General features: G+C 39.2%; 2 protein-coding genes across 8 annotated transcripts in view; both read right to left on the bottom strand.

Annotated features, from left to right (window-relative positions):
• Positions 1-5,016, bottom strand: GATAD1 (GATA zinc finger domain containing 1). The gene is made up of 5 exons (XM_030237014.2): positions 4,704-5,016; positions 4,463-4,588; positions 4,100-4,159; positions 2,834-3,017; positions 1-2,089 (listed from the first exon to the last, which is right to left on the bottom strand). The coding sequence occupies exons 1-5, from the start codon at positions 4,911-4,913 to the stop codon at positions 1,899-1,901; spliced, it is 771 nt and encodes a 256-aa protein (XP_030092874.1). The 5' UTR covers positions 4,914-5,016; the 3' UTR covers positions 1-1,898.
• Positions 5,017-9,269: 4,253 nt separating this feature from the next.
• The window catches only part of ANKIB1 (ankyrin repeat and IBR domain containing 1), an 87,725-nt gene continuing 71,646 nt past the window's right edge, over positions 9,270-25,348 (bottom strand). For 5 of the 7 annotated variants that reach the window (XM_009085946.4, XM_018909402.3, XM_050971815.1 and 2 more), the window contains exons 11-20: positions 24,406-24,536; positions 20,228-20,362; positions 19,581-19,667; positions 19,426-19,492; positions 18,913-19,058; positions 18,144-18,322; positions 17,553-17,604; positions 14,524-14,635; positions 12,797-12,930; positions 9,270-12,448 (exon numbers count right to left, since the gene is read on the bottom strand). In XM_009085946.4, coding sequence (XP_009084194.1) covers positions 11,696-12,448; positions 12,797-12,930; positions 14,524-14,635; positions 17,553-17,604; positions 18,144-18,322; positions 18,913-19,058; positions 19,426-19,492; positions 19,581-19,667; positions 20,228-20,362; positions 24,406-24,536 — 1,796 coding nt within the window. In that variant the 3' untranslated portion in view covers positions 9,270-11,695. The remainder of the gene's footprint in view (positions 12,449-12,796; positions 12,931-14,523; positions 14,636-17,552; positions 17,605-18,143; positions 18,323-18,912; positions 19,059-19,425; positions 19,493-19,580; positions 19,668-20,227; positions 20,363-24,405; positions 24,537-25,348) is intronic. The other 2 variants (XM_018909405.3, XM_018909406.3) reach the window with 2 other exon arrangements.

The following is a 25,348-nucleotide window of genomic DNA, read 5'->3' as shown; positions in this document are numbered from 1 at the left end:
TCATTGTTTCCCTCCTCATTCCTATGAGGATTTGACAAGGAACACAGCTAAGCTTTATTGGGTTCAATGACCATCAAGGCCTTTTCCAACACTGGTAATTCACATAAGATAAGACAGCCCAGAGAAGAGGACAGGTCCATGGATTGTGCTGAAGCAGCACAGGGACGTCACAGTAATCCCAAGTGAAAACCTTGTGGACTGCAGAAAAAGGAAGGAAAATATTTAAGTCAAGGAAGTCACTCTGGTTACTGTAAATATAGGACTTGTTATTTTTATTTTGTTGTAATTGTTAATAAAGAAATAAGAAGAAAAAACCCCAGAGGAATTGAAAGGAGAGAATGGAGAGAAGCAAGGTCACCTTGGGATTGATCACCACAACACACTGAACATAGGCACACATCTCCTCTTTGTAAGTGATTGAAGATTAAGATTTAACTCTGTATTACCAATCTACTGCTAATTTTTGAGCATTTTGAATTATTGACAGTATTCCTTAACTTTAGCATCTACTCCCTTAATGCTGATTGTTCTTTCTTGTATTTGAAGAGGGCCGAACAGAGGTTGCAGGCCAAAACAAATTTATCTGGTTTCTACCCTCACAGGTCCCACTGTATTAAAAGTTGTCAATACCTGAGACTTTCAAATATGTTACATCTTAAATCAAAGCCTTTCACAAAGTTAGAACAGAAGCCTCGTGCAACATTTTCATGCTTTCATACAGTATCTTAAAGGTGATTTGGACCTTCTGGTTGCTGGTCACTTATGTTCATACAAAAGAAAAAAAAAATGGAAAAGATCATTACATTTAAATTTAAGGCCACTTACAGCTCTTATCCTTCACAGGCAGCAGGAACCACTAAGCCCTTGGAATTCAGGCCATACAAGCACATCTCACTGTGTTTGGAGCTAACTGGCTTGTAAAACATTTAGGGCAAAAAAGTTCATTGGTATTTTAGTACGTGGCATTTCTCCCATTCCGGTATTTATACATATTCCTAGTTATGCTGAGATTGTCAATACATAAAATTAATTTTTATTTCCTTTATTGATTTTTTTTTCATTTTAATTGCCTGACCATTTTTTTCTTCTTACCATCATTAATTGTGAAGACTGAAAAAAACAGTTTAAAATCAATTTTATGAGTCCAAGCTAACAGGCAAACAAATATTAACTCAAATCATATGTCAGTGTTGGCTTGCTCAGGAAAAGCAGATATCCTTCTGCAATGAGAATGCCAGGATGGCAAATAACATTAATTTTTGAATTTGCATCCAATTTTCCAGGAAATTTATGCCCTTATTTAAGTAAGTTAAACAGAAAGCTACACACATAGCCCACATTTCAGATTCAGATTAACAAAATTCCCATAAAAGGTGACTTCTAGAGTCCCTCTTTGTGGATGAGGTTTTAGTCTGGAGAAATCCAGGTAGATCACCCTCTCCATGTAACAGAAAACTGTTAACTGCATCACTGACTGTTTTTGTATTTAGGTGAAGCTAGTCTTAAATTATTTAACAAGGAAATAAAACCAGCAGTCACAATTAACTAAATTAACAGTCATATAAAATGCTGAATGATTATATCTTTTAAACTCCTCTTCTGGAAAATAACTTAAAAAGAAAGAATGAATACTAAAGGCAACTTTCAGAAGTCAAAAATGACAGGAAATTTGTGGTTTTGTCCCAAGATGAGCAATAACGTCTGAAGAGCAGAGCACCAAAATGATGCATCAACTGGAATGAAAACTTCCACTTTAAAGGTCTGATATATCTAAAATAAATAAATACCATAATCTATAAAATAAACCAGCACATTTTATAATTTTTAAAACTTCTTGTAAGGGGCTTACAAACTGGAGGATACACACAAAATAACTAGTTCAAAGGATTCCTTAAAAATTATAAATTATTTGCTACAGTTTCTTTAATGGAGATTGCAGGAGTAGGTCCCACATGAGTCCATATATAGCCCTTCTCTGGCCTTGTAGGAACAGTAGGAAAGGGGGATGATCGAGATTTGAAATATTCCGAAGGTGCATGACAAACAAATTCTAAATATTCCATTTTTCTTGGGAGATCTTCTTCTGGTCCTAGGAAAAAAAAAAAAAACAAAACAATTCAAAGCAAAACTTAAATGCATATAACTAAATATGTTGAATGAAAATATGCCTCAACAGCCAACATCCTCTTACAGAACTTGCCTTTCCAATCCATGACTTTCCTAGGAAGGTAGCCTCCTGTATTAAGCAAGAAACCTCTACCTTTAATTTTGTTGGGCTGATCTTCCCCCCCCATCCTATTTGAAGCATTTGGATATTTGAGTGAAGTACTGTAGTTAATATATTTAAAAAACATTCTATTTGTGTCCTGACTGTTAGAAGGACTTTTCTGAATTACTAATTGTACCATCAGCAGAAGAACAGTCTATATGCCATGCTATGTATTTTGAATACCCAGGATAAAGATCAAGTAATTCAGGTCACTTTAAAAGAAACAACTTGGACTGGTATATCAGAATCATAGTTACAATGGTTTAAACCTATCTATAGAGCAATAATTTGATCTTTAAAGCTGCACAACTGTAACTGTACCCACAAACACTCAGATAATCACAGTACAAGATAATCACACACTGCAATAGTGGTAATCATATTATATACACAAGATAAAAAAAAGTATTATTACAGTAAATGAGATGTTTACAAGATTAGAGTCTAAAATGTGGAACGTGCCTAAAATACCTTGAGAAGCTAAAATGTTCATTCAAAGAATTCAACTCTGCATTAGCATAGGCACATCCAAGTAGCTGCACAAAGTGAAGGCTTTGAGATTACCTATGATATAGGATGCTGGGTCAAAACAGTCTTTGGGGCTGGCTTGTGTAGGAATGAGCCAGGTTAGTGCAGCACTCTTTTCACAGTATTGGTCCTGAATAAACCCACGGATCTGAGCGTAGTATGTTCTTCCATCCTGCTCATCAACCACTGAAACAACATCTCCAATTTGGTAGTACACACCCTAGAAGACATACAAATGACACTGAAATCAAACAACCTGATTTTTCTCAGTTTCACTTCACATCCTGATTCATATATTAAGTATCAGTACCTTAAATTATCCTAATTCATGCCAGTCTTGAAAGGCAGCTTCAATTCAGCCACATGCAAAAGAATGGTGCCATAGGAACGAAAGGTGCTTTTAAAACAGACACAAACAACCCCAAACAAGCCTGTTCACAACAACACTGCAAAGTATCAAAGTAGCAACATTCTACATAAGGAGGACAGAAGCTTTGACATAGTTCTTAGGAATTTCTGATAAAACAGACACACGAGATAGTAATTCTTTTTTGAACTGGTCAACAGCAAACAAGAGATTCATCTGGAATGCCAGGTATGAAGCATCAGGTCCCTAGAGAGTATGGAATCTCAGGCCAGCACTGGCTGTGCAGCCTCCCACTGCCTATCCTGACTTTGGGGGAGGGAAAAGGGGGAAAAAACATTCTGTTTGCTTGTACTGCTGGGAAACAAGACCAAATTTCAGAACTTTAGAACACCAACACCTTGACATGCTGGTAAAACTGCTCTCAAGTATGAATGTGAGAAGGCTCCCTCTTGCTTCACTGCAAGTGCCAATGGATCTTGTTCCCAGGGTGTTTGGGACTGCTTGCACCAGCTCTCAAATAGGAGCCAGCTGAGATGCTGGGGCACTGCAACCACCTGCTCTATTGGAAGTATGTTCTGCACCTAAGGCAGGAAACATCACACAAATCCAAATCATCATCTCCAGTCACTTGACCTCTGCACCGTGCCAGTGAAGTTTAAAAATGATGACAGCAATAATTAACAAAAAAAAGATGTCTTGGAAGAGAAAAACCTGGGATAATGGTAACTGTTTAAACTAATTAGGTAAGCTACTTAAGTACCTTGCAAGACTTAACAGCAATAACTACAGCAAAGCAAAATTCTACATAACTGTTAGGCAAGGAAGAACAGTTTCTGTGATTATATCTCTAGTGCTTTCACTGTCCATGATAATTCTTGACATTGGAAACAGAAACAGGGTAATCATTTTTGCAAATAGATTTGCATAAACCATACCTTATAAAAGATTGATTCTGATGTAATTATAGTGGATACGGACTCAGGAGCCTTGATAGGCTACGAAAAGAATACAGAAATTGAAAATCAAGAGCATTAAAACAAATCAACCGTAAAGTTCCAGAAATTGTTTTTCTTTTTAGACAACATACAGATACATTATCGTCTAAGAAAACTAGCAAACATTATTACTCTAAAGCTCAGAGCAACAGAGCTAACGTTTTCATCTCCAGGATTTTATGTGGAGAAGCGAGTGCTGAACTCCCATGACCGGTTTCTCTTTCCACTCCTCCCGCGGGCTCCGTGTCCGCCCCAGCCCGGCACAGGCGCCCGACCCAGCCGCGGCCCGGCGCTCCGCCATACGTTTTTCAGCTTGAAGATGTGCCTCCTGCCCTTGCCCTTCGTGGAAACCTTCTTCTCCGCGGCGGGCGCAGACTTGTACTTGGTGTTCCTGAGCCGCGCGGAGCGGCGATGGATCTCCTGCTTGCTCTGTGGGGAACAGCGGGATGAAGACGAGGGGGGCGGCCCGAACACCCCGGCCCCAGCCCCGCCCAGCCCCGCCCGGCCACGGCGGCTGCATCGCCCTCGGCCTCGGCCTCCTCACCTGCTTCCCGCCGCCGCCTCCGCCGCCGCCGCTGCCGCCGTTGCTGTGCTGGGCGGCGGCCGCCGAGGTGGTGGCGAAGGAGGCGGGGGGCGGCGGCGCCGAGCGGGCCGTGCAGTTGTTGCACAGGATCTCTCCCTGCCCGCCCTTCTTCCACATGGAGGAGGACGTGCTGCGGCACACGCTGCAGGTGGGCTTCAGCCCCAGCGGCATCCTGAGGCCGGCGCGGGGCCCGCGGGCCCGACAGCGAGAGTCGGGAGCGCGGCGCCCTTAGCGGCCCCGGCGCCGGCCCCTTCCCGGCGGCGGCGGATGTGGCTGCGGCGGGGCCGGGAGCGGCGGGGCCGGGCCTGCCCTCTGCTGGCGGCGGCCGGGCCCCGGCCCCGGGCACAAACGGAGCGCGGCCCGCTCAGGGGCTGCCCTCGCCTGGCCGGAGCCGTGGCACAGAGAGCGGTGTCCCGGCGGTGCCGGCGAGGGACGGAGGAGGGCGGGGGAAGGCCCGATGGTGCAGGTGGGGCTGGTCAGCCTGGAGAAGGTCGTGTGGAGACCTCGCGGCACCTTCCAGTATCTGAAGGGGACCTGCCGGGAAGCCAGAGGGGCTCTTTGTCAGGAGCAGCAGTGACAGGAGAGGGGAGAATGGGTACACATTGAAAGATGGAGCTTTTGTATTAGACATTAGGAAGAAATTCTCTACTGTGAATGTGGTGAGATACTGAAACTGGTTGCCCAGGGAGGCTGTGGGTGCCTCAAACCTGGCAGTGTTCAAAACTGTGCTGAATAAGACTTGGTCTAGTCGGAGGTGTCAGTGCTCATGGCAGGGGGCTGGGACAAATGATCTTTAAGGCAGCTTCCAACCCATAACTTTCTGTGATTCTGTGCAGCAGAAGCTGTCTCTGGTGCTGTTCCTGTTTGCAGGGGATGCCAGGTGCTGTCATTCAAGGATTTATAGCTGTCATTCTTCTGGCTCAGCAGAAAATTAGGGGAAAGGAGATGGATTGCAATGATTGTCCTGATTCAGGAGAAAGTGTTGGTGGATATTACCATCACCATATGCCTTCATTTAGATTAAATATTTGGAAAAAACCCTCTGCTTTGAAGGTGGTGAGGCACTGGAACAGGCTGCCCAAAGAAGTTGTGGATGCCCCATCCCTGGAAGTGTTCAAGGTCAGGTTGGGTGGGGCCCTGAACCTGGTCCAATGGAAGGTGACCCTGCCCATGGTTAGAGCTAGATAATCTTAAAGGTCTCTTTCAAACACAAACCACTCTGTGCCCCTCTTGCATGAAGCCTCAGTCAAGTATCAAGTAATTTAAAAGGCCGGGGAATGAACTTGTGCCTTTGTGAAGCTTTGAGAGCAAATGTAGGAACCATGGATCCAACAGTGCTTCCTCATCTACTGCCACTCACATGGTGTGGGCCATCCCATGTAGATGTTTACCTAGTCAGATGTTAGGAAAGAAATGGCCAGTCATGCATGAGGAGTTGCAGTCTCTTAGTTCCCATATTCAGTTTCTGTCCTTAAGGTTTATTTAAAGCTTCTTTGGTGCAAATGAAATTGATCTTTGCCTTGTCCTCAGTGGACATAAGGAACCATAATTTGCAGGGATCTATTAATAGATGCTCCCCTCATGCAGCATGCTGTGGATGCAGGGTGTGCCTGGGTTGCTACTGGCTCATGGACAGCTATGTTTCACTTCTTGCATACCTCTTTCCCACCAAAATTGACTTTCTTATCTCAGATGCCAAATTTTTTCCTCAATTTTGATTTAAATCCTGATTTACCCTCATCTCTTTTCAAACTGTTTATACTTACTGGGTGCATTTTTTTGTTTTGTTTTGTTTCTTTAGTGTGTCTCTCTGTAGTTGTATTTTGCAGATCAGTGATCTCTCAGAGCCCTTAAGCTCTTCCCACCACTTTTTTTTTTGCAGCTTCTGCCTGCTTTTGTTCCTGACCACCCACCTCAGCAGTCCTCCACTGCTGGGCCCCTCTCACTGCCATCACGTTGGCATATCTTCATTAGTCTGTGTAGAAATGGGCTAGAAATGAGTGACAATGTCCATTTCTGTCCAGATAAGTATCTAATACTTTGTGAAGGTTTTTATTTTGTGAATTTTCATAAGATTTACTGTTAATGGATAGCAAATAAATATTGCAATAGTTGTTTTTTTCAACTCCAGTTCTACCATCTTCCTGACTCCTGCCTTCCAACCCCTTGGTCTTTCTGAAATCATGTGCAGGGTCTTTTCTGTCACAAATATAGAATGTGTGTGGCTTACATCTATGTGTATACTCTTAATTAAATATGCTACTGTATATTGTTGATAACTTACCCACTCTGATTATTCTTTCTTTTAAATAACTTAAATAAAAAAACCCAAATTAATAAAGCTTAAGCTTTAAGAAAGGTAATCTGTGGTGATAGTTTAAGATAATTAAAAAAGGTTTAGACAACCATTTCTGTTGTCAAAAAGTTTCAGTTTAGTATTTCTTGACAAGTGTGGTTCTGTCATTTCAATGGAACCAAAGTAAAACAACCCCTTGAGATTACAGTCTTCTTGTTATGATTATTCTCTTGGCCTTGTGTAAGAACAGAGAGAGGCAGGGATTGCTGTCAGTGCAGTCTGATCATCCCTGCCTCACCTGGAAGGTGACACAAAGAAGAGTGGTTATGAAGTTTTGTCAGAAATTACACCCAGCATGTCTTTTATCTCGGGCAATAGCTGAAATGTTCTGAGAGTTGTTGAATACCTGGGTAGAAGGAGAGGTGGGGCTCAAGACTTAAAGTACCCTCTCTCCAGAGGATCTCTAGCCTTAAAATGTCAGTCCCAAATTTTGAGCATCCTCTTCAGTTTCCTGATTCTCCTTAACAGAACTAGCCTCTCCTTGGAGCTGGAGTGGGTTGACTCAGTGTGAGGCCTGTCTGGAAGTGCCTGATGCAGCTGAGCTATTTTGTGCTGTGTAAGCTCAGCTAAAGTTGCAGAGTAAATGTTTTCTTCAATTAATGTGTATTTCCAGTTTATTTTATTTTTACCCCAATAAGAGAAAGGGCTGCCCTTGGGAGTTTTCAGAGCCCATCCCTGCTCTGTGAAACTTCCAATGTAAACTCCACAAAGAAGTGAAGGAAATAAAAGGTTGGCTCCACCTGTGGAGGGGGACTGTGTCAGACACACTGGCTGTCAGTACAGAACTGTTTCTCCTCAGGAGCTCTCAGTGGGAGTGGTTTTTATTGGAAGTGATGCAAATCCACACACACTGCTCATTTCCTGCTTCAGTAGTTGAATTGTTCTGCAGTGGATTTAATTGCATTGCTTCTTCCTAGCTTCTTAATGCTACCCTGCAGTCAACTGGCTCACAGCTGAAGAATCCTTTATTCTTATTATGTGTGTGTCACTGTTCCACAGTCAGCTGCAGAGGATGCACATGGACTGCTTCTCCAGAATATTTGTGTTGTAAATGCATGAAATTGGGTATAAATCTGATGGACTAGTGCACCCTGCATTTCCACATGGTTCTGTTCTAAGGTTCTGTATTTAACACCTCTCTTGTGAGAAAAGCAGCTTGTATTCCCTTAATTCCCAGAGCCACAACTGGTGCTGTTCTTGAGATGTCTTGCACAGTTATTACTTGCATAAGTAACATGCATCTGTCTTTACAGCTTTTGGGTCTTAATTTCTCATTTGAGGTTGTAGTAGAGCCAGGAATTCACACTGGATTTTGTGAGGTCTTTGGTTTTTGGGCCTCATGAGGGACATGGCGTAGGTAAAGCAATGGCAGAGATGACATGAAATGGCCATGAGTACTTGGTTCTTTCAAGGCATGTTAAAGCTGTCTCTTGAGCCAGACAAGCTGTCTCTAGAGCTTGTAAAGAAACTGGCTATCATTGTGTCCGTGTTTTGGTTTCCATTGTCACCACCCTCCCTGAGTATTATAGGGATGCCTTCTGTGGGGGTGCTGAGGCACTGGAACAGGTTGCCCAGAGAAGCTGGGAATGCTCCATCACTGGAAGTGTTCAAGGCCAGGTTGGATGGAGCTCTGAGCAGCTTGGTGTAATGAAATGTGTCCCTGTGCATACAAGGGGGATTGGAACAACATGGTCTTTAAGGTCCCTTCCAACCCAAACCAGTCTATGATTCCATGATGTTGGCATGCTTGGTGGAGGAGGTTGGTGACATTACTGTAACAATGAACAAAATAGTTTAGGCTATTAATGTAACAGAGGCATTCTGGAATTTCCACGTAACAATGGAGAGTGGATATTAAGTGGCACTTAAGTAACACTATTTAACAGAATCCTTCACAAAAATAACCCCTCTTTAGCACCACTACTTGTAGAGACAAGGCATTACTCTGCCAAGAACAAGTGCACAATATGGCTATAGCAATTAAGACAAATTCTATTTTAGAATTTTTTCAAAGCTTAATGATGGTATCTTATATTTACAAATCAAAGCAGTCAGCTTACTATATGGTGTCCAACCAATCTGGCACAGTACTGAACATACCCTAAAAATGTCTGTCAGCAGTCTCAAGGACCTGCTCCAGTAAGTTTAGGATGTAATGAGACAGAACGGAATTAGTTTAAGTAATAAATGTTTAATCAAAGAATTTTACATATTATTAACAGCATTCATTTGGCCAAACATCTACATGGTTGTAGTATCCTACCTGTATATAAAGTGGGAATGTATCAAGTATAGACTATGAAAGTGCAAATAACAATTCAAGGTTAGAGTAATTTTTTTACATTATAAAATTAACAGGTTTACAAAATAGTCTTGCCAAACTTTTATTTTTGAATTGTAAAGTCAATGACTATGTTGTTAAAATAAGTACCAAGAAAATACAAATTTAATAGTCTAATTTCATGCTCATAAGAGTAACACGGAAACAATGGATATACTGCACAACCTAACCAAATTACATAAAACCAGAACCCACAAACTTCACTATCTTCACAGAGAGCACTCTTACATATCTTACTGCAACTTTGCAAGACATCTCAATGCAATACACAATCTTTTTGTGAGAATCTTTCTATTCAGAAATTACCATTCAAGGAAGCTATGTGAGTTAAACAACTTTCAGACCAATTCATGATGACAGTTCATGAAGGACCATTTCAGTTGAAGGACTTTATACCTATAGGTATTTTTCAAAGGCTCAATATTATGTCAGGAGTAGGGTGGCTAGAGGAAAAGTTGGAAAATTATTTAGACTATTCTAATTAATTCTCTCTAAAGATGCTTGAAAATGGACAAAGTTTTTATGGGGTAAGGGTAAAATATTCTTATTTCATTTTTTACTAATATGAACCTTGTAACTGCAAGGTTCCAAAGCTGGATTAGCATGAATTAGTTACCAAAACACTCACTTGAACTCACAGTAATCAATACATAAACTTTGCTATCATGACACTTGCCTATACACACTCAGTAGTAATAAACTTTTATATCATATCAACAAATCTCTGGTAACAGTTAAGCAAAACTTAAAATGGAGTGTATGTAATTTGCTCATGTTATGAAAAGTTTTGATTATATGTAATTAAAACAGCCATTTGAACAACTTACTCTAGTTGTAATTACATATTGTACCATTGTATCTCACTAACTGTAGATTGATGCTTTTAAGCAAATCTAAAACCAGTATTTTTGTTTTTCACGGTACAACAACTAGGAAAAGGTTTTTTTGTGGTTTTTTTTTTTAATTTTTTTTTCTTACACTAAACAGTAATCACACAGCAAATGAATATTGTGCAATTGAACAAATACCTAGTAGTGTTTTGTATATGCAAAAACACTGACTGAACGTTTAGTTATTTACTGTAAAGGCAAGGCCATGGGTGGTTTTATGGAGGTCTTTGCAATTAATAGCATAGTTACTCCAGAACAAACACTGAATTTGAATTACTTGTTTAACTGTGGCAACTATCCAGTTGGGTTAGGCAAAGGCACCGTAACATGTTGAGCAGGATGTGTTATCTGAACTTTTAATTGTGGGACTGACTAATATATGAAAATTCTGTATTCCTATATTTTTATAAAATGTTACCATTAAAAGTAATTGCACTATTAGTGCATAAAATGCTTTGTAGAATTATGAAAACAAAGAACTATGATTGCACTTCCATTAAAGTGTCTCTTAAAATACAGCATAGCTGTTGCTAACTCACTGTATTTTAATATTTAAAATAACTGTTTAACAGCAGCATTAGGTTTTATTAACTTAAGATACAGGCTACATTTAATTAAATGCAGTCACCATGGCAACATATGCCAGTTAAATTTGGAGACGCAATGCTACCCAGTGGTTTCTTCCATTGCTAAGAATTGTGGGATTAGTTGGATAGAGTAACACTGCTCTGTTTCATTAGGCTACTGCCAGTTAACTTTTCACAGTTTGGCACATTTGGACTGTAAATAGACATGAAAAAATCTTTGATTTTAAAGGGAAAGAATATCCCCTAAAACTTTTTCCTGGAGCAGTACTACAGAGAAGCATTAAATACCTCTGTTCACACTGCTAACAAAAATGAAAAATTACTAAGGAAAAGTTATGGAAAACAAAACTAAAATGCAAATGAACTGCTAGATGTTATTTTGGTGAAATTATGAGTTCTAAAAAAATGGAATAAACTATTTCTTAGGAAAACCAAACAAAATAATCAGTGTAAGCCTTTAATCCATACTTTCAAGTTAAGGATCATCAACCTAAGGCTAAACAGATGCTGCATTGTATTAGGAATGTGGAATACAACCTACTTATTCCTTTCTCTTGAGAGCAAAAAGGCAAATACTACCTAATTAAATGCAAAGGATATTCCTTGAAAGGTTCACATCATTATGAAGAACTGCAATTCAAGAGAACTCCTAAATATCCGTTGTTATGTCAGTGGTTACAACTGAGCTGCAATTATGTGGATCAAAGCCTCCATAATGCTTACTCCACATACTGTACCATCTGTCACTGCCATTCTTTTACTCCAGATTTAGCTTTTGTTCATACCAGATGCACATGTTCAGTCCATTCACTTGAGGTTTGAGGAGTCTGACTTGAACTATCTCCTGAAGTATCTAGGGTGCTTGTTACCTCCCTGTTATTATCACCCATTTGTGATACTGTTTCACTTGGAATAATGTTTTCTTCAGAAGTGCTTTCCTCTGTTTGGGTTCCTCTGCCTTCATTTTTGAGTGCATCCTCAAACAGTGCATGCTCTTCCTGAGGCTCCAGCCCTGTGTCTGTAAGATTTGGCTGCCCTGCTGACCCATCTTCAGTGCTGGGTTGCTGTGACTCCTCATCTGTTTCTGTACTTGTTGAGGGGATCAGGGCAATACTCTGTGGGTTCATGTCATGAAACCAGGCCATAATATTTCCAAGCAGATTTTCATTGGTATTGGGATCTTGACTGCTGGAATCAGCATCGCTTGAAGTTGAGTATAATCCACTTCTTGTCTCGCTGCAGGGGTGGGAATGAAGACGATCGGCTGAGAAGGGATCATTGCCTGCACCCAGTCTCATCAGACTGTCACCAAGTTCTAGCAGCTCAGAGCTGCTCAAAGCACCCCTTGGGTTGTCTATACTTATGGGAGCAGAATCCAGTCTTGTAGGCAAAGAGGTACCTATTGCTCCTAAAGATGCCTCATTATTTAGAAAGTCTCTAGTTTCTTCATCTATGGCTAAGCCAGATTCTTGTAATGACAGCTGAATAGCTAGCAGGATGTTTGGGTCATCTTCATCCAGAGAACTCAGAGCCTGTGGAAATACATAAGGATGCTCTGAGAATAAAACTCGCATCTTGTTACATATTTTGGATGAAAAGCAATTTTGGCTCAAATCTGAAATTCATTCATTATTCCTCCATGTCCTTTATCAGAATCAATTTTTACCAACAGAGCTGACAACACAATTTAAAAGGTAACTATTGTTATGTTAGTGATTGTTTAGCAATTCTTACCATTGTGAATGTATAATTTATTGTCCTAGATTCTCCCTTTCTCCTTGAAGAAATAAGAAAATTTGCAGAGACAAAATGACACAGAAAGGCAGAGCAGAGGAGAGCAAGCAAAGCAGAGAGAATGGAAAAGAGATTAGGGGAGATACCTGAAGAGAATCCTGGTTTTCAGAGCGACTGACAGGGGTATAGTCATGAAGCGAAGAGCTGTGCAGAATACCCATAGAAGCTGAACTCACCATGGAGGTGCCATGTCTTCTACTGCTGCCACCTTCCTGAGTGTCTGTTTGGGCAACCAAAACAAAAGCGGTTGAAGAACAAGCGAGGAAGCCTCCTCACTATGATTTACTGACAGAATCTCTTCCTTCCTTTTGGATTCTAGCTGTGTAATTTTACTTCTTTATTCACTCTGAATGAAAGATTCCAAACCACTCCTTCCCATCATCTCTTACACAGTGGTGAAACACCAATCCCACTGTTTTAGGAGTGACTCCCTGGCTCATTTGTCCTTTCTGCCTCAATACCCTTCTCTGTGAAAGCATGGGCTGTGCTATTGGGAGCATGGGCAGAAGGGGCAAAGTGCTTCTAAGGCACATACATGATTTACAGAAAGCCCTGAAAATTACTGCATGTGGACACAAATACAGGATGCATTTACAGGTGGATTACAAATCACGTTTGCCCGTTTCTCTGTTCTTTCAAAGACAAAACCTCAGCTATAATGTTAACATTATAATAATCTTTACTGTAACATTGCAGCACAATTAAGAGCAGAGTTGTTAGGGAATACTTCAGCAATTACTGACATTGCTGTTTTCTTAAAACCAACAAAAAATAGAAGTAAGATGCTGCTTCCAGAAACAACTGCTCTGTAATAAAAATAAATGTAAATCTTTTGAGTTTGGAAAATGGAATTTTCCACTCCAAAACTCAAAACGTGATAGACTGAAATAAAATAATCTCTTGCATGCTTTGACAGTGTGCACTTGGCCATCACTACTATATCCAAAGCATTCAGTCAAAATCGAATCCTTGAACTAACAAGATGGTTTTGCATTTTATTTATAATAGGGAAGAACCAAAGTTCACCAAAATTTTGATTACTTTTTCTAAAACAAAGGAAGCATGTGATCCTTTCTCCTCAATAAAGAATCTCTCCTCTTGGTTTTAAAGAACAATCTATTTGTTAAGCTCCTGAGACACAGCAATGAGGGTTTGTGCAGCATGGCACAAAGAGACTGAGCACACAGACTGGTGGCTTTGCAGAAACAGTGTCACAATATGATTTGGATTCAAGCTATTTCTGGACCTGTGCTAAGATTCTGGCAGAACTGAGCCAGGCCAGACAGCCAAGTCTCAGAGAGACCTTAAAGGACTGCACTACTAGCCCTCAGAAGAGCAGCACTCTGGAAGTCACAGCTCAGGCCAATTTCTTTCCTGGCTGCCTTTGCCAATACAGCTTCTGGGCAGAGTTTTGGAATACAACCTTAGGACGCTCTTCCACAGGCCTCTACATGTATGCCTCTACATTCTATGCACAACTGGTTCTTTTCATTGGTATAGAGGACTTGTATATGTATGAGTGACCTTCAGAATTTCTTCAGAAAAGCAAACCTGCACTGGACAGCTGAGAAGTTGTTAGTGGGAAGATCAATGCATTTCTCTTTTAGAACAGCAGCAGCCACAGTGAAGTCAACAATACTTCTAAGATCACATAAAAAAACTGCAGAGACAAGCCTTTATGTTGTATCCTGGAAAATACAGCAATGTGTTTGAAATTTCTTTAAAGTGTATCCACAGAAGAACAAGCACTGTGGTCACTGCTAGTGGTTTCTGAAGCAGGAAGAGAAAGAAGCCAGCCTGGAGAGGTCCGTACCTAATGTACTCTCACTGGGGTCGTCGGGGTCTGGAGTATTACTCAGCAGACTGTGCATGTCTCCGCGTCGACGCTGTCTGTGCCTCCTCCGATACTGAAATTCAGCATATTCCTGCATAAACCAAAGGTTACAAAACACAGGGCAGCATGCAGCACTATTTTTCTGAGTAACAAGCACCACATTTTTATTAAAAATGTGTGATTTTATATGCTTATTATAAAATCACCCGCTTTCAGAAAAATGAATTGCAAGTTGTATCATGCGACGCTCAACATAAATAACAAAAAAATCCAAGGTAATCCTAGATCTATAAAACAATGAATTAGCAAAAAAAAATTAGATGTGCTACTAACATTTTAATACTTGCAATCTCCTTTTTTACCAATTCCAGGAACACATTTCTTGTTTAAAATCTTTGATGCCAAACTTTATATATGCACCTACTGACACACTTTTTAATAAATGCATACTCACTGATTTTAGAATAAAAAACAATTGATGTGAATTAGACCAACAGATTATCTCAGAATCTCTGCCAGCAACTGGCAGTAGAAAAGAACCTTGAAAAGACAACAGAAAGCTGTTAGACATACACTGGAACTTGATATATTTTTCTGAGCCTTCAGGACACTGGCTCCAGAACGTCTTAAGCCACATCTGACACTCTTCTACTGGACAGTCTATGATGGATTTTTATTCCATGGATTTTTTAATTTTTATTACAAATCTCCTCTACTTTTGCTTAACTTAAGCTGCTAACGAGCCATACCATATGGATTTGAACGCCTGCAGCCTGTATTTTCTCATATTGTGTGCTTAGACATTTCATATAGCATTTATGGAAAAGACTCTTGACCATGTCAAGCTAACATCCTAAGGGTTAATTATCTTAATACTTGGATCAATTTGCATATCTTTCCTAATATGAAGGAACTAGTTTTATGCTTGAAAGGAAATTTCCAGGTATCTTTTCTGGTATGTCCAGCTGACACTGAACCTGTGTATGTAGCACTTTGTGTAATTTCAGTTATTCCTACACACAAGGCAATAAAACTATGCACACAGGTACTCGATCTCCTCTGCAAAAGAGTATTGTTCTTTATTTCTGTGAGCTCCCAGTTGGGAAATCTGTAATCCAAAGGATTCACTTGGCCAAATGAATTGGTAAAGATAACAGTACCATTAGATTAACTCTTCAACATCTAAAGTACCTAAAACTTAAATCAAGAAGTGTTATTTCTCTTACACAATGACCTTATTAATGTAGCTGGTATTACAAGAGTATGTTTCTTCCATGAACTTTCTCAGACCAAGTGCTTACTCATAAAGACATATGCAAGACAAAAGGAATAGTCACAAAATCATGGGTGTGGGCAGATTTTTATCCATGGAAATTGTGAGAACATCAAAGAGTAGCTTTATTGGACCAGACAAAAGGTCCATTTAGCCCAATATTCTGTCTTCAACAGCAGTTAGTAGCATATGCTTGTTAGTCTGTGGAACACCATAAAGAAACAAGGCAAACATGAAGTGATTCTTCTCATTCTCTTCCAGCTTTTAGGGATCTCAGGGATTTTCTAAATGCAAGGCAGAGCCTCAAACAACAGAAAATCAAACCTTGATATAGAATAATATAACTGAATTATTAAAAAATCTATAATTATATCCCTCTGAATCAGAAAAGGAATCATGGGAAGTGATCATTGAGCATTAAGATTTATTCATCATACCAGATCTTAGCTCTCATTTTTTTTTGCAATAAGTACAGCTCTATGTAAAATACTTTGCAGTGAAATTCACTAAAATAAACAAAGATGACCATTATTAATTCTATAAAATTCCTTTAGCATAGGTGGTTGCAAGTATTCATGATAGCTACATAGCAGAGAAACCAACTTGCATCACACAGTGCCACATTTAGGCAAATCATAGAAACTCATAAGCAGATCATCTAGGCACAGCTGCAATTGCACCTCCTGCTAAACAGCTTTTCAACACATTTCCTACCAGCTTCTTCTCATAGCCAGTTCCACTGTCATCAGGAACATCACAATCAATCGTACAATAACATCACAATGAGTTTGATGTTGTCAGATGTGGGATTATTTCAAAAAACTAAAGGAAGGAACTGGACAGGAGAAGCAGCTGATTTTCTGTAGAGAAGCGAGCCATGTTCTCACCAGCGTGATGCTCACCAACAATAGCAAAGGAAATATATGGAAAAAAGTACATGGAGTTTTCTAGGATGTTTAACAATGACTAGCTAGAAAGAAAACAGCAAACAAGGAAATGTTGAAATGAAGTTTCCTTCCTGACTGAATGCCTTTAATCTAATGTTCTCAAAACTTAAACTAAAAATTAAGATGATAAAGGAAATCTTTATAGGAAGCTTCTCATTTTTTTGGAGCAGAGTCTCAAAAACTACTTACACTCTTTCACATATACAGATTATAGAATATTAATTTAAAAATTATAATTTTCATTCTTGGTAAAGTAGCAGAAATTAATGTCACTTGAGTATGCAATTTCCATCCTGCTTTAATACCTAACAATAAAAATAAATATTTGAAATATTTAACAATATTTAGGAGTATGACTGCATGTTTTTGTTGGGATTTTGACAGAAGATGGAAATTTCATAAACTTTTTGTCAAATTCTGCTGAACTGATATTGCATTCAAAAGTAATCTACATAATTTCATACATTTATTACTTTAAGGCTCTCCAGCACACAGACAGCAGTTTATATTCAATTTTAAAACTGCTTTTGTACTTGGAAAATGTATGTGAAATAGCTTGTCTAATGCCACCTTAGATAACTACATTCACGATAGGGCATTGTTTATAGTCATTGCAGAATTAGCTACGGATATATTTCCTTCTATTGTGAAATAAATGAAATGGAAAGCTTAACCAACTTGAAATGCTTTGACTCAAGGTAAGGAAGCTCTTCATGCAGATTGTGATCATACCTGTGTTTCTAGCATATGCAGAACTAAGTTAAAAAAATTAAAAAGAAATAGTTTACCTCAGGGGATGCAAATCCTAAATACTCCCAATCCCATGTTCCACCAGCAAAGCTATAAAATGGAAAGATACACCAACAAATTTAGAAATAGAACAAATATGAAAAACCTCCAGAGCTTCAAAACCTATTGAAATCTGAAAACTAGTGCAACTGTAGCTCTCTAAACTTAACAAGTCTTCCCCCTTAATTCAAAATTAATTTTGAAAACCCTACAGTTAAGTTGTTGACTATTCCAGAACTGCCTGACATGTTTAGCAAATACTTGAGAGATTTTTGAAGTGTAGCAGGGATTTATTGACAATCTTGATGGAAAAAAGTAAAATGGAAGCCATGACATCTAATCATTAATATATCACAAATGGGGAAGAAATTTAGGTTGCAACACACACAGCAGTGATCCTCAAAATGAAAAATATGTTTTTCCCCAAAGGCTGTAATTCCACAAGGATGAAATGCCCAAGAAAGTATCACTATCAAGTGATACACAACCATCACACTCAGCATCTACTCAGAGAACAGCAGTGGACTCCCCCACTTTGGCAGCTACCAAAAGAACTTCTCCTGCCTTGTGCAGCGTTCTGGGTGGATTACCTGCGCCTGGGTGCTTCTGGAGAGTCTGCAGGAGCAACACCCCGGGCCACAGAGGCCAGGAACTCCTGGCGCTTCTGCTGCACCAGGCAAGCGGCTCGGATGATTTTATGGCGAGGGGTCCGAAGGTAAGGCCTGTTCACTTTCTGTGCAAGGTCTTCAGTGACCATTTCTAGGTCTGTCTGCAAGAGTTAATGATACAGAAAAAACAGTTTTACAGGGAAATGCAAATCAGGAAGAGCTCTTCTCTGAGCTCTACTGAGGGGAATGATACCATTTTCCTGAAAATACCTTATGAAATACCAAAATACTCCAAACTATCTGTCCCATAGCCTACTCTTTTACTGACCTACATTCTGTCCTCCAGCTTGGAGCAGGATTTCCCTGCACTCTGAAATACTGAACATCCTCAAGGGACCCAAGGGACAGCAAAGGAGGCAGCAGTCCCAGGTACTCCCCTACTTTTGCTTCCTCCAACATGTCAAGCACATCAGAAGGGGAAAGAAAGAAAAGAGAAGCTAGAGAAGGAGATGAAGATGAAGCTAAAACGTTACCCTCAGAAGCAGATTAACAGGAAATTTTCCTACTTTCCCCTTCCATCTGTCCTTTTTCTTTGCAAAGGGATATAAAAAATATACTATTTTTTCAAACTTGGTTACAAATATAAAACAGGCATGTCAGTTTTATACTACAAATATGGCAAAAAGACACTGAAAACTAATATAAAAAAAATAAAGTGCCATTAGGAAAGTAAAATATATCCATGTATTACCTGCATAAGTTCAAATATTTCTTTCTTTGTGCTTTTAGGCTCCAAAAAGAATCCATATGGATAAGAACACTTAAGAATGCGGCGAGTTTTTAGAAGCTCTTGCACTGCATCTTCAATGAATGTGGTATCAGGACAGCCTCCCTCAGCTGCAATATGAAACAAGCATTGGGAAAGTATTTTCCTGCTGATGTCAGCATTACTTTTGTGCATATCAGTTAAATATTTTGCAAGTAAAGAGAAGCAAGGTCTCAATAACTGCACAGTGTTCTTAGGAAAAGAAATAAGCACAGAACATTAGCTTCTCCCTTACTAATGCTACTTCCTCCTTGAGGCTTTGGAATAGTTAAGATTTACTGTACATTTAACTTTTATCCAGTGTTTACAAATTCTAGTACTGGAGGGATGACATCACACAGCAGACTTGATATGAGCACTGTCCAAAAAAGAACAGTTTAGCCATAACTGTGTTGATGTGATTTCAAATCAAAGGCACAGATCACAGCAAATACTTACTTCCACTTAGAGCTCTACTCAGCTGCTCCATCTTTTCTTTGGCTGTTTTTAGAAGGCGCTGCTCTAACTAGAAAAAGAAAATAAATAAAATAAAATAATTATTTTTGGATTAATAAAACAGAAACAAACATCAGTAAAAATGGCTTGACCCACACCTGGTAGCTAAGTTCATGGTTCTTAAATCTTGTATAATAGTGCATAAACCTATCAAGCTCTTGAAATCTTCTATGTTTCTTTTCAGCCTGGAAAATAATGGAGAGACAAAAGAAACCAAAATAAGTCTTATAATTTAATACAACAATCACCATTAAATATAATTAAATAGTGAACTGTTTCTATTCAGACTATATTTAAAATATTGTGCACAGCGTGTAGTGCCATGTAAGTAAAGAGACAAAATTAATTTTTGAAATTCACAACGCTGCAAATACTGCACCCAAAGAATTGATACACTGACAGTCCCTGCTATTTAAAGCAATTTTCCAAAAGCCAAAATTAAGGCATGTCTTCTGAAGTGCACAGCAGCTCATTGCAGGAGCAGCATGCTCAGTTCACAAAAGGAAACCATGTCACAGAGAAGTAAAATGACTTGAGTAAAGTCACCAGTGGTTGTTAACAAAGTCAAAAGCAGAAATCTTATGCATCCACCAATAAGTAGTGCTTTCCTTCTGTCTCTTTGATATGTTTAAGGTTGTATTTTTCTATTAGAAACTCTGGTTTGGAAGAATTTTGATTACACTTATCCTGAATGGAGAATTGCAACCTTAGTGCTATTTTTCAAATACACACATTCATTTGTTACCTCTACTGTCATCTCCTTGGACTGCTCCTCTACATGCTGAATAACTTCATAGCGAGTGCATCTGTAGTAGCCTCCAGTGGAAGAGCTGTGCTTCTTCCATTCTTCTAAGCATATCCAGCAAAAGTCATATTTGCACTTTAGAACAAAACAGAAAAAAAAAAAAAAAAGTTGAAATGTCTTAGATTTGTAGTTAGGCATCATCATTCCTCTATGGACAACTTAATTAACAGCATTCTGAGTGTAACAAAAAATGTTGAGGAGCCTCCTTCCTATTTTACTTAGACAGGAGATCTGTTCATCAAACCATATCAAAGCGTGTCAGTCATCATTTTTGTTCCTTGGATCATTAGACTGTGTTGGATCTACATGTTAAGTGTAAGTGGAGGAAATAAACCAAATGTTAAATACAGCTGATCAGGCCTGTTTTTTTGTTATTGCTAGAAAACCAGTCCCATTTCTTTAAGTAACACAGAAACTATTCATGAGAAAGAACGATTTTTTTTTCCCTAATATTACTTAAAAACCACGATTACTGGTGTTTTTGTCATGTGGTGTTCTTGACACAAATTAATAAAAACTACTAAAGCAAGAGAGAAGAAGTCTGAACATAAACTTTGATGAGTGATTACTTCCAGGTGGAGCCTTTTCTGCACTGACTGAATAAAGTGCTTTCAAATAGGTAAAACCTTAGAAGGAAGTGTAAGGGGACTTATTCAGGCTTCTCTGCATCAGAGAAGATCAAACTGTGTTAAATATTCTCAATTCAGCAGCGAGTGTTCAGCTAGTTAATTTCAAAATAACTGGAAGCTATTTATGGACAGATAAGCAAAAGGCTTCACAATTTGGTGAACCATGTTTATCTGTCTTATAGATGAGGAGAGAAAATTTACATTAATTAATATTAAGCCTTGAGTATTATTAGTGGCATTTGATAAATTAAATTGGATTTATTCTCTCTTTGGTAAGTTTAACCTTTCCAGGAACACCTACTTCATACCACATTGTGGTATTTCATACAATCACTTATATGTATTACAGGAAGGAATGAAACCTAATTCTTGCACTGTACTTTTGCTAATTTTGTCTCAAAAATCAGTAGTGCTGGTTTTCTTCTAAAAAGCAATGAAGACTAGAATATTTCTTCTTGTTATTGTGCTGTTGCTTCTTGTTTTCAAACATTTTTTAAAGCTGCTGGCTTATAAAAAATGGTGAGAAGTGCTGAGAAGGAAGTGCCAGAAGACCTGTGTAGAAAGTGTTAATTATCACTGCATCATTTGCCTACCATTCAAACCCACTCACATTCATTATAAAAAAAAGAATCCTTACAAAATATTTAAAAGATCATATAAAACAAGATGTCTCACAAGCAACTGAACTAATAAAGCTCAACTTCCTATTATTTTATGTATATATGCTCCTACTGCAACAATCTCAGCTCTCCCAAATTATTTTCCATCTGACCACTCTATTATATTTATCTTTTAATCTCTCATATCTCCAAAAGCCTCCTCAAAACCCAAGATTCATAGAGTGTTCCCAGACCCTCCTCCCAGTATGTCAGTCTCATGAGACATTCAAAACCACATCAGCTGTTTCTACACAGCTCCCAAACCCAAAATCATTTTCAAGAAGGGTAAGAAGGACAACCCTGAAAACTACTGCATGTCAGGCTCACTTCAGTGCATGGTAAAGCCATGGAAAAGATTACTCTGGGAGGTACTGAAAAACACCTGAAACACAATGCAGTCATTGGTCACAGCCAGCACAGCTTCCCGAGGGGAAGTCCTGCTTGTCAGACCTGATCCCCTTCTGTGACAGGGTGACCCACCCAGCTGAACAAGGGGAGCCAGGTGATGTAACCTTTCTGGAATTCAGCAGAACTTTTGATACCCTCTCACAGCCTCCTTCTGGACAAAACATCCAGCACAGCGCTGGATAACCGTCTTACACGATGGCTTCCCTGGACTCAGGACTCAAAAGAATATTTGAGTTTGAGTTTGTGTAATTGAGTTTGTGCAACTGAGTTTGCACTAAGTTGGGAGGAGCTGTCCACTCCTTTGAAGGCAGGGAAAGGTTCTTCCCCCACAGGGTGGTTGGGCCCTGGAACAGCTCCCTGGGGAAGTGCTGACTGCACCAGGCCTGACAGACTTCAAGAAGTGTTTGGACAACGCTCTCAGGCACATGGTGTGACTCTTGGGGTGTCCTGCACAGGGCCAGAAGTTGGACTTGTAATCCTGGTGGATCCCTTCCAACTCAGCATATGATTAACTATGATTAATGATCTATGATTAACTCCTCAGCTCTGTTTTATGTGTCTTTATGATCACTGTATCAGCACCACCTGGGCTTAACAAATCCCATCTGCTGCCTGGCCATGGTCTGAGCCAAGCAGAACAGGTAATTGCTGAGCAGGTAACAGCTGGGTAGGTATTTCAGCCTCTCTCTTGGTGGCAGTACAAATGAAGCCTCTGCGCCATACAGCTACCAAGTTTCATGAAACTTGCAGCAATTTATTATCTATGAACCTCCTCCTGTTCCTTGAAATCAAAGTATCCATAAGCTTAAAAAGTGACTATAGATAGTGGAGTGAGAGAGCAGGACTGCATAAGCCCTGCCTCGTTAGAAGCTGCACTCATAAAACAAGAAAATGCCTGCTTAAGTACAGAAAACAGGGGTTTATGAGTAAGGAGTCTTCTCTGCACCAAGGTCCATGCTGGATGCTAAGAAGCAGCCATAGCCCATCATGTAGTGAGCTTGACCTCGCTGCAAAAAAAAGGCAGAAGCTCCATCATCAGGGATTGTAACTTCAGCAGAAGAAGCAGCAAGTGAGGTGACCACTATTCCTTGTGTCCAAGCCCTGCAATGATCTTGAGGACACCCTTTCTCACCTTCCTCACCAGGCTGAGGGGAGGCAGCTGCTGTCTGTGCAGAGGTTTCTCCCTGACAAAAGAATCTGACTGTTTTAAGGACACTTCAAGCTGCCTATAACCATTGAAAAGGAAAAGAGACCTCTGGTTGTCAGCTAGTGCCTTAGAATGGCAAATTATCTACATTCATCAGTGTTTATTGGCCAAAGCCTTCTCCAGCCTGAAGCCACAACTGAGCTCATTGGCAACAGCTGCCACGAACAGACCTTACAGACTTTTTAGAAGTATGGAATTTATGAGCTCTTTTTAAAATAATTTAAAGCAAAAAACCCCAAAACCCAGCAAATGTGGCATAAATCAAAGTGTAGGAGAATGTTCTCTGCTGCCAAAGATACCAAGAAAAGCCCCAATCTTCAATTTGTATCACAGAGAGAGAATATGTGACTATATAAAGAAAATGGGATCTGCATAGCAATAGAGAAAGACCTGCACATTTTCAGAAAAATAAAGAGAATTACTTTCTAAATCTGTTAGCCTTTTATTGTAGGCCAACTATGTTAAGTATTCACTACTTTCTTATTTTTAATGATGCTCCTCAAAGAGGTAAAAGTTGTAATTGTCAAAGATATTTCTGACATAAAGAAATGCCTAAATATGCTGCTTTTAACTAACTTGAGTGAAAAAGCATTTTGAAATGATACTGAACTCATGGCAAAAATATTTTTTCTATTTTGGTAGCACAGTGCAAACTTGTGACTAATTCTCTGGCTGCTGTCATCAATAAATTTTCTTTGGAATCACTCTTTGCTGTCTTTTCATTCCTACTGATTAATTCCTGTTTACAGTTTTCCACCTAAACTTCTCTGCTTTGTTGCTATGTTAGAGAAAGAATGCAAAAGAAAACTATAGCAAGGCAAAACCTTCATTTGACAAAGCCTTCCTTAAAATTTTACATCTGCCAATTAAAACTGTTCTTTCTCTTCTACATTATTAATGACGATTAAACCATCAACTATTAGTTTCATACTGTATTGGTAATTATTCTTAGGTGTTTCTGAAATTTCAATCATTATAATGTATACCTGTCAGCCAAACAGATTTCAGTAAACATTGAAATATTTTCTTAATATATGTAACCTGCCATTTGCTAATGGCAAATGTAACCTGCCATTATCTAATTCTTGCAACAGGTTCCACCAGCTATCAGGCATGACCCTTCAGAGGTTTTGGACCTCTGTGATCCTAAAATATACACAGGACATCCAAGCTGAATCTGATTCCTCAAGAAATCCCATGATGGGTCCTTCTCACCTTTGCACACTGCATGTGGTTGCAGCCCTCGTTCTTCTGGATTGGGGACTTGCAGTTGGCACAAGGTTTGGAGTTGGTCAGTAACCACAGGCAGTTGGCAGCGTCCTCATAGGCCTCACTCACTCCCACAACTTTTTGAGGGTGACAGGAGGATATGGAGCATGCAAAAACAGAGAGGTTGAAATTGTACTTGTGTAATCTTTTGGGAGAATCAGATTAGGAATGATGCATATTTCCCTGTTTTTTGAAAAAATATTGAAGTTTCTCACTACTATATTTCTCAGATATATTTTATTATTACACTTTCTAGTTTATACTTATATAATATTAATACACTTATTATTTCAATGTATTTCCATACATCTATTTTAATACAAATTTATATACAGTATATGTGACAATTACAATATATAAAGGGGTAAATGCATATATGAAAGAAACAGGTATAGTTTCAAAAAGCAGGGTGTATTTTGCGTCATTATAAAATTTTCTATGCTTTCCAAAATATTTATAGTATACTGTGGAAAGGCTCTGAGCTGTGGTAACCAAGTTAGTATGTATTCAAATTGCTGTCATCTTTACTATTTTTGTTAATGTTGACTAAGAAAATATCTGTCCTGTGTACACCCAACCTTTATTAGGTTTTTTTAGTAAATGTTACCTATCATTAAGCCATTTCCTACAACTCCCTTGCAGCTCCCCTTGACCTTACTATTATTATCACCTATTGGCTTAAATTAGTTTTAAAGCAATAAAAATCTTCATGGAACACTACTCAGTCACAAGAGCAGACTGGGCTAAAAATCAAAATTGGACAGGGCAAATGAAGTTATATGCAGGAATAAACTGAGTAGTTAATAAAACAAAGCTTTAAAGGGAAGGGAAGGAGTTTTGCATACCCTGACTGAACCACACATGTATTTGTGGGGAGGAATGTTCTACA

The sequence above is a fragment of the Serinus canaria genome, chromosome 2 (genome assembly GCF_022539315.1).
Source record: "Serinus canaria isolate serCan28SL12 chromosome 2, serCan2020, whole genome shotgun sequence".
Lineage (NCBI taxonomy): Eukaryota > Metazoa > Chordata > Aves > Passeriformes > Fringillidae > Serinus > Serinus canaria.
Note: the sequence above shows the minus strand (reverse complement) of the source record. Positions and strands in the feature narration are given on the sequence as shown.